Here is a 9,756-nt window from a genome sequence, read left to right as displayed (position 1 = left end):
ATATTGACCAGTGAGACACTTCCCTCCTTTGCTGACCTCTATGGTCGACTTCTTCCCGTGTGTAAGGATATTAAAAAGATGTCTAATGTGATGTCTCAAGAGACAATGGCTCTGGGGAGTAATGCGACACATGGAGTTCAAAGTGGTCCTCAAAATTCCACTACTCACCGTATCTCTCAAAGTGGTCCTCAGTTATGCCATCATTGCGGTAAAGAAGGACATATTAAGAAGAACTATTGGAAGCTACATGGTCGGCCTCAGAAAAGTAACAATCGGAAGTTTGCTCACATTGCTGCTGGTGATGGTATCCTACCGTCCCCTCAATCTTCGTCTTCTACTCCTACTGTCACTATCTCTGTTGATGAATATGCTCGACTTCAGCAACTGTCTTTTGATCATGGTGCCTCCCAGTCCGTTACTACTGCTTTGGCTAATACAGGTAATCAGGCTGCTTGTCTCTCCACCTCATCACGTAGTTGGGTTATTGATGCTGGTGCTACCGATCATATGACTGATAACACAGGTATTATTTCTTCTTTTGATTCTAATACCAATCTGCCATCTGTTACTTTAGCTAATGGAGCCACCACTCCTGTAAATGGTCATGGAACTGCTCATCCTACCTCCAAAATCTCTTTATCCTTTGTTTTATGTCTTTCTCAATTTCCTTTTAATCTGTTATCTGTTAGTCAACTCACCAAAGCCCTTAATTGGTGTGTTGTTTTCTTCCCAAATTATTGCCTTTTTCAGGATCTTGGAACGAAACAGAATATTGGTAGAGGGAAACTGGTGAATGGGTTGTATGTTCTTGACTCCACTGAAGCGGTGCCAAGACCAATTGCCTGTACAAGCTCCTCTCTGTTGCAGCTTCATTGTCAGTTTGGTCATCCATCTCTTCATGTCTTGCAGAAAATATGTCTGAGTCTTCCAAGGAACTCTATTTTAGAGTGTGAAGCATGTCAGTTTGCTAAGCACCATCGAGTCCTATATTCTCCTCGAATAAATAAACGTGTTGAGTCTGTCTTTGATTTAGTTCACACTGATGTGTGGGGTCCTTGTCCTATTGTTTCTAAACTTGGTTATTGTTATTTTGTGACTTTTGTGGATGATTTTTCTCGAGTTACATGGCTTTATCATTTGAAGCACCGTTCAGATTTATTTACTGTTTTTTGTGCTTTTCATGCTGAGATTAAAACTCAATTTAATAAAAAATAGCTGTATTTTGCGAAGTGACAATGCCAAAGAATACTTATCCAGTACTTTTTAGTCATACCTTCTACAACATGGTATTATTCATCAAACGTCATGTGTTGTTACACCACAACAGAATGGTGTAGCTGAAAGGAAGAATCGCCCATTTACTTGAAGTCACTCGGGCTATCATGTTCCAAATGCAAGTCCCGAAAGTGTTTTGGGCAGATGCTGTTTCCACTGCTTGTTACCTCATCAATTGTATGTCGTCCGCTGTTCTTCAGGGTCAGATTCCATACTCTATCCTGTTTCCTTCTTAATCTTTATTTTCTCTTGCCCCTTGTATTTTTGGGTGTACTTGTTTTGTACACGATATTCGTCCTCAAGTCTCCAAACTTGACCCCAAATCTCTCAAGTGTCTTTTTGGGATATTCTCGAAGTCAAAAAGGCACCGTTGTTACTCTCCATCCTTGGGGCGCTATTTTGTGTCGGCCGATGTCACGTTCTTTGAGAATACGCCTTTCTTCTGTCCATCTTCCCCTTCACCCTCTTTTCCTGCTGATACATCTGATGATGATTTTTTGATCTATACTGTAAGTGAACAGGTTGTCCCTCGTCCTTCTATTCGTCACGTTTATTCTAGGCGTGTGCAGCCTGCGGTTACGACACCTGCTCCAGGACCAGTCACCAATGATACCTCATCTGTTTCGGCTCCAGATCCTACACCTTCATATGATCCCAGTCTTGATCTCCCTATTGCTCTTCGGAAAGGTACAAGGTCTTGCACTTACCCTATCTCCTCCTTTGTTTCTTATAATGCCTTATCACCCACTTCCAAGTGTTTTGTAGCTACCTTAGATTCCATTGCAGTTCCAAAATCCATTTCAGAGGCTATGGATCATCCTGATTGGCTAGAGGCAATGAAAGAAGAACTGAAGGCACTCGAACAAAATCACACTTGGGACCTTATGGACTTACCAAAAGATCGGAAGAAAATTAGTGCTCGGTGGATCTGGACTGTTAAGATGAATCCTGATGGTACTGTTGCTCGAGTAAAGGCTCGCTTGGTTGCTAAAGGCTATGCTCAGACTTATGGTCTTGATTATTTCGATACTTTCTCTCCTATTGCCAAACTCACTTCTGTCCGTCTGTTCATTTCTTTAGCTGCCACTTACAATTGGGAGCTTCATCAACTGGACGTTAAAAATTCTTTCTTGCACGGTGACTTGAATGAAGAGGTTTATATGGAGCAACCTCCTGGCTTTGTTGCTCAGGGGGAGTCTGGAAAGGTGTGCAGATTAAGAAAGTCTCTATATGGTTTGAAGCAATCTCCTCATGTATGGTTTGGTAAATTCAGTGCCGCAGTAATGGAATTCGGCTTACACAGAAGTGCATATGATCCCTCTATTTTCTACTTCAGTTCTAGCTCTGGATGCATTCTACTAGTTGTGTATGTTGATGATATCATAATTACAGGAAGTGTTGTTGGTCGGATTAAGGAGTTGAAGAAGTTCCTTGGTACTTGCTTCCAGACAAAGGATCTTGGTCCTTTGAAATACTTATTGGGAATAGAGGTATCTCGCAGTAGGAAAGGAATTTGTTTAAATCAGAGAAAATACTGTTTAGATATGTTGAAAGATGCATGTCTAATTGAGGGAAAGACTTGTGATGCTCCAATGGTGCCCAATGTCAAGTTGAAGTCTGATGATGGTGACTTACTCAAAGAACCTGAGAAATACAAGAGAATTGTTGGCAAACTGAATTATCTCACAATTACTCGTCCTGACATTTCATTTCCTGTGAGTGTGGTAAGTCAATTCATGTCCTCACCTAGGACAACACATTGGGATGTTGTTACTCACATTCTGAGGTATCTAAAGGGAGCTCCTGAACGAGGCTTGTTATATCAAAATCATGGACATCACATCGCAAAAGGCTTCACCGATGCAGACTATGCTGGAGATTTGTCAGATAGACGCTCTACTACTAGGTACTGTGTATTTGTTGGGGGAAATCTAGTTTCATGGAAGAGTAAGAAGCAAAGTGTAGTTTCTAGATCCAGTGCAGAATCTGAATACCGAGCTATGGCACAGGCTACGTGTGAACTTGTGTGGTTACGTCGTCTACTTGGCGAAATTGGGTTTGACCAGATAAAACCAATGAAGTTATATTGTGATAATAAAACAGCTATCTATATTGCAAATAACTATGTGTTTAATGAAAGAACAAAGCATATAGAAGTTGACTGTCATTTTACTAGAGAGAAGTTGGAGGATGGTACAATCACAACTCCACATGTCAGAACCGGAAGTCAATTAGCAGATGTGTTCACCAAGGCTTTACCTGGAACTCGAGTCAATTATATTTGTAACAAGCTGGACATGATAAATATCTATGCTCCAGCTTGAGGGAGTGTTATAGTATTAATTAGATATAGTTAGGAGTTGACATTTAAGTAAGTATAGTTGGGAAGTAAGTAGTTAGGAATTAATTGTTGTTTGTATATATATATATACTTGTAATACCTTTGAGAAATATAAGAAAAACACACTTTCAAATAATCCTTGTGTGGTTACAAATCCAAAGCACGTTGTCTCGCCTCCATTTTTTAACCCACGAATCAGATCGTCTGATGCGCGACTACTGCAGAAACTGCAACAACGGGTTGACATTGCAGCGCCTCTTTTTGCAGGCACACCCTCCTGCAGCTCCAAACTTCATTCTAGTTCGATGGCTTCCTCCTCCTCCAAACTGGCTAAAAGTAAACACTAATGGCTCGGCAGGTGCATGGGGTATCTTCAGGAATCACCGGATCTTGTGGAGTTAGAAGCAGTTCCATTGGAAGACATCTTGCGGAAAAATGCAAGGGAGAGAGAAAAAAATAAAGTTTCAGGTTTCTTAGACTTCTTGAAGCTCTAATACCATGAAAGTATTTGATTTCAACCGAGTTTCTGATTAATTGAGGTAGTCTTTTAAATAGATTACACGATACGTGGGTAAAACAAATAATATTTGAAATGCAGGATATTTAAACTAATTGAAATGCAAAATATTATCCTAACCAATATACATAAAATATCCTATGTAGCATTACAAAACCCCCCTTTATCATTAAGCAATAACTTTTCTCGTATTTGTATTTATTGTTAAGTGTACATATATAGCCAATTCCAAGAGAAAATCTACTATGGATTAATAGTAGAATTGTACTATTTATCCTATTTGAATCATCTTATTGATGTTGGATAATAGAGCACAAGTTGTACCCTATATACATGGTATTAGAGCCCTAATTAAACATATTCCTTAAGTTGAAAATGACCCTTTCATTGAACATAAAGTATGTAGATGATGACTTGTATATATGAACAGAATAAGGATAGATAGTTTCAGTTAAAAGAAAGAACATGAAGGCCGAAATTCGTTAAGTAGACAGTTAATATGGTTAAGGTGAAGAGACGTGAAAAGGGCGGTAATGCATGGTATGAGGAAATGGCATGGGATGGCATGCGGAGATTCCTAAGAAAGGACAAGAATGAAGCTTGGGATAATCTCAGACTTATAATATCTTGAAAGGAACGTTAACAAGAATCATTAATCCTTTTTTGATCAAAAGGGCAAAGGTTAGTTAGAAGAGGAGAGGAGAGGGGGAGGTGGTCTGCTGCCTGCTTTAACTTTTCTTTTCTTTTCTTTTTCTTTCTTTCTTTCTCTCTTCTCTTTTTGTCTTCATATCAAAACCCCCCCTTCCCCTCCCCTTAGTTTCCTCTTCCCCACACCTCTCTCTCTCTGTCTCTCTCTCAAACTTGATAACTTTTTGTATGCTGTTCAAGCCTAAACCAGCTCTCTTGTAACTCATTCTAACTTCATTTCCAGGGCTGGTTTAGGGTTTGTTTGCATACAACAAGAGAGGGAGAGAGATGTCACCAGTTTCATTGCCTCCTGGTTTTCGTTTCCACCCTACTGATGAGGAACTGGTTGCTTACTATCTCAAAAAAAAGATTAATGGACACAAGATTGAGTTAGAAATTGTTCCTGAAGTTGATCTCTACAAGTGTGAGCCCTGGGATTTGCCAGGTATGTTAATCTACTGTGCTTTTATTGTATAACATAACTGTTCAAACAAATCATTTTCTAATCTGGGATGAAGGTTATGTACAACCTCATATTTTTGTTTGGGGATGAAGCAAATGAGGATTGAGTGAAAATTAGGGTAAAGAATATACAGAAACTTGACTTAAACACACCTTAATTTATATCAAATTTAATGGAAAACACTTATATATAATAAAGCTATTCTTATCTACAAGGCAAATCATAGATTTACACAATCTTACTTAGATATTCTGTTGTCCATGAATCCTATTACTTGGATGTTTATGCTTTGGAACTACAAAAAATAAAATAAAATAATAATAATAATAATAATACAACACTATTTGTAGAGTATGATTTTTTTAGTATTTAAAAACAACAAAAGCAGTGATACTTAAAGACAATCACAATCATAATTGAATTGTTGATTGATGATCTGATTTGAAAGTTGGGTTATCTTCAAGACCACAAAGGGTTTCTATTTCTACCACTTTTCCTAAAGGAGGCGAATCAGAATGACTTGAACACTCCCTACGGATACATATATTCTTCTTTTCTGTCTTATTACATCTTTACTGGTCAAATTTCTTCAGCTTTAGCTTAAAAAACAATATCAAACATTTTACTTTTAGTGGTAAAGTAGCTACTTATTTTGATCCATAAGACAAATGGTCCCACTATCTTTAGGGTTCCTATTCTAACAAATAGATAATCATATTTCCAAGTCAAAAAAGCTTCAAATTAAGAAATCAAAGTATTATGTTAATGTAATTAATTAGATTATGAGTAATGTATTTTGCAGGGAAATCACTATTACCTAGTAAAGATCTAGAATGGTATTTCTTTAGTCCTAGAGATCGTAAATACCCAAATGGGTCAAGGACTAATAGAGCAACTAAAGCTGGATACTGGAAGGCAACAGGAAAAGATAGAAAAGTGAACTCCCAAATGCGTCCTGTTGGAATGAAGAAAACCCTTGTTTACTACAGAGGTAGAGCTCCTCATGGTGCTAGAACTGATTGGGTTATGCATGAATATCGTCTGGACGAAAGGGAATGCGAAAATCCATGTTCAGGCTTACAGGTACTTAACAATAGGGTAGAAGCTCTCATATCATTTCATTATCAGTTAAGGTTTCAAGAATAGTATTTGGTTAAATATATAGTCAAAGCAGCAAATAAATTGTTAGTTATTCTGAAAATGCAGGATGCATATGCACTCTGTCGTGTGTTCAAGAAGAGTGCAACTATTCCAAAGATTGGGGAGCATTATGCCTCAACTTCAAATCAAATGGCGAGTGAACATTCTTCTAGCATTGAATTATACTCTGAAGGAAGATGTGATGATTTTGAGAGCTCAAATTACAATATGCCAATTGATCAGATGTGTTCACCAAACATGCCTAATTCATCCCCTCTTGTTCATCATCCTCATCATCATCTTCCTGAATCAAGAGATCATGGCAAATGGAAGCAATATTTATCTGAAGATGCTTTTACCTTCTCTTCTTCTCAATCATTTTCACCTTATGGATCCATTCCTTACCCACCATCTAAGGTAAAACTACTATCTGAAATAGGATTACATGTGTGGCGCACCACGTCATCCCTGCACTGGTTCAATAATTTAATATGTAATATTATACTATAACCAATAATATATTAATTTTGTGTAATTAATTATTTAAAAAAAAAAATCAGTACACTAAATTATTAGCTACATTACAATTATTGGTTTGAAGCAAAAATGAGGTGGTGAACCAGACACATAATAAGATTTCTCTATTTTAGGGAGTTTACAACTGCAAGATATAATAAAAACTGTTCTTAGAATTTTGGCTTTTTTCTTTACAAGAGAATTTAGGCTATTAGTTGAAGCATTTTGAGTGGTTTTTATAACATTGTATTAAAACCTTCACTAATGAAAGATTCAAAATTTTAATCTTAACCTATTTATTAATTAAGGGTATGTTTAATAACCTATTTTAAAGCTTAAAATTAATAAAAAATGCTTATTGGTTTTTAAGGTGTTTGATAATATTATTTAAAAATTTCAATTAAATAAAAAAATCACTTATTTGGTAAGTTAATATATTTAACTTAAAAAATTTTAAGATCAATATTATCAACAAATATCTTTAAATTCAGTGTTTATTTTTAGTACTAGGACACCAAACACTTTATTCTTATGATAAATAAGTTTTGTTGATTTGAATTTCAGGTTGACATAGCATTAGAGTGTGCAAGAATGCAGCATAGGTTTACAATGCCTCCATTGGAAGTAGAGGACTTTCCTCAAATTGGATTCACAGACATGAGAGTGATGCACTCTTCCAATTCCATTCCTGAAAACACAAATACAACTGATATTCTGCAAGAAATCCTTTCAGTAGCTCAAGCATCTCAGGAGTTGATAAATCAGTCAAACCATCAAGATACATGGCCTGGAAATTACTATCCTGACAATAATGATTTCACTTTTATAGCTGAGAATGTTCATGATTCCAATCTCTACAATGACATCAATTCAAAGAGATGTATTGACAAATCATGGGGATCAGATCCTAATGTCATCAGGTCTATAGAGATTAATGGAGATTTCAACAATGAAAGAATGGTAGAAAACCTCAGATGGGTTGGAATGTCTGATGAAGAATTAGAGAAGGTTAGTTTCTCAAATTCAAACTTACCCCTATCATGTCAATATTGTCCACTTTGATACAAGTCTCATCCATTAGACGTCAAGGTTTTAATATGTGTCTATGTGTATTTGAAACACAACTTACTAATATAACATAATCACTCTCTTTCAATTTTTAATGTGAGATTTAGTTCTTCTTGCTCAGCATTCTGCCACGACACTGGTACCTTAGGACCCGGTTGTTACATATAGTACATGTTAGACATAATAAAAACTATTCCTGAAATATACTTAACAAGTTACACTTTATAAATTAATCAATTTGTAATTAATAATTAGCAGAGTTTTGCGGAGGAACACAAGATAGTACCATTTGAAAACATTTCAAGCTTTCCAAGAAGGGAAGAGAATGACATTCAAGGTAAAAATAACACCATATATATTTTACAAAAAGGATTGAATCATTGTATGTACTCATTTTTCCATGTTATAATACCCTTACTGATTTCCATGGAAATTTGGTATCAGGAGAAAATGGGAATGGAAAAGATTGCTTAGGGTTAAATGACAGCGATGATTATTCACTAGCGTTCATTACCGATGATCCGAATAGCAACTTCATAGATGAAGGAAATGTGGAAGATTTAGCAAGTTCACCAAGCTTTGAAGTAATTGAGGAAATCAAAGTGAATCATGGAATGTTTGTTTCAACTCGCCAAGCAGCTGAAACATTCTTTCATCAATTAGTACCTTCTCAGACAGTCAAGATCCATCTAAACCCTGAAATCATGTTAGATAACTACTCAATGGAGAAAGTGGAAATGGAAATCCAAGAGACAAGTTCAAAATTATTTTCCATGGGAATAATCAGCAAGAAAATGCATTCTTCAAAGAAATTTGCAACATCTGTTATTTGCATTGTTATTATTTTCTTGATGCATTGTTGTTATGTGGGAGATTTTGGTGGGGAAGAGGAGAAGAAGAAGAAGAAAAAGATGGAAAAAGATATGTTGGTTACAATAAGAGGAAGGAATAAATTTAGTGTGTTGGTGAAGAAATTAGGGCTGCTTCTAACCATTTCTGTGGCTCTTTCTACTATGTGGGTTAATCATGTCATAATTAATCCCTAAACTCCTTTTTCTTTTTTTAATATATATTTTTTTTTTTACTTTTATAATTTTCATCTAACATCACATAGTTGTTACTTTGGAAGGTAGAAATAGGCCTTCTCTAATGTTGAGGGCAGATTCCTTCTTATATATTTGTATTTATATTTTTACAGATGTAATCAATAATTGTAACTGAATTAGATTAAATTGGTTGGGATCAATTAATTTGAATTGTATGCGTTCCTTATTCTTGAAATTTATATTTGGGTCATAATTAGTATAGGTTTGTAACTAAAAACGAATCATAGAATGTTTTGTTTCTCTTAATTCATGGATTTATCGCATCTCCTTTTAAAGTGATTTGAAATAGGATTGTGTGACTGATAATACAAGTTCACAGTTCAATGCTTCTGTTGCAATACTCACTGATAATTTATGTTATAAGAGATAGCCAGATTACTTGTTTTATATATTTGGATATATATACGTATAAACTTTTTACTGGTATCGGAGCCACATATCTCATTTTCTGTCATTTTAATCCATGAAAAACAACATAGTATGTATGTTTTTGCATGCTAATAATCAATCTATGTGTTGGGTTTATGTTTAGTTTGGGTATAAATAAATGACACAAATCTGAAATTGCTAAAACAAACTGTGTTTTGCGAATTAGGGTTTTCTGTTTCAGATTAATTAAACGAGTTTCCGTCTTGGTAGAGAG

The 9,756-nt window shown here is 35.8% G+C and overlaps 1 protein-coding gene across 1 annotated transcript; it reads left to right on the top strand.

The window, feature by feature from the left end:
- The first annotated feature begins 4,826 nt into the window (after positions 1-4,826).
- Positions 4,827-9,242, top strand: LOC136210753 (NAC domain-containing protein 54). The gene is made up of 6 exons (XM_066002151.1): positions 4,827-5,265; positions 6,086-6,366; positions 6,490-6,840; positions 7,504-7,947; positions 8,266-8,344; positions 8,452-9,242. Exons 1-6 carry the CDS (start codon positions 5,109-5,111, stop codon positions 9,051-9,053), a joined length of 1,914 nt encoding a protein of 637 aa, XP_065858223.1. The 5' UTR covers positions 4,827-5,108; the 3' UTR covers positions 9,054-9,242.
- Positions 9,243-9,756: the final 514 nt, after the last annotated feature.

This window comes from Euphorbia lathyris, chromosome 1 (genome assembly GCF_963576675.1).
Source record: "Euphorbia lathyris chromosome 1, ddEupLath1.1, whole genome shotgun sequence".
In the NCBI taxonomy this organism is placed as follows: Eukaryota; Viridiplantae; Streptophyta; class Magnoliopsida; order Malpighiales; family Euphorbiaceae; genus Euphorbia; species Euphorbia lathyris.
Note: the sequence above shows the minus strand (reverse complement) of the source record. Positions and strands in the feature narration are given on the sequence as shown.

Excerpts from the sequence above, each read along its gene's own strand:
- LOC136210753 (XM_066002151.1), top strand. The coding sequence starts at position 5,109 with ATGTCACCAGTTTCATTGCCTCCTGGTTTTCGTTTCCACCCTACTGAT. Across the intron at positions 6,841-7,503 it reads TTCCTTACCCACCATCTAAG|GTTGACATAGCATTAGAGTG; the intron begins GTAAAACTACTA and ends TTTGAATTTCAG. Across the intron at positions 7,948-8,265 it reads CTGATGAAGAATTAGAGAAG|AGTTTTGCGGAGGAACACAA; the intron begins GTTAGTTTCTCA and ends AATAATTAGCAG.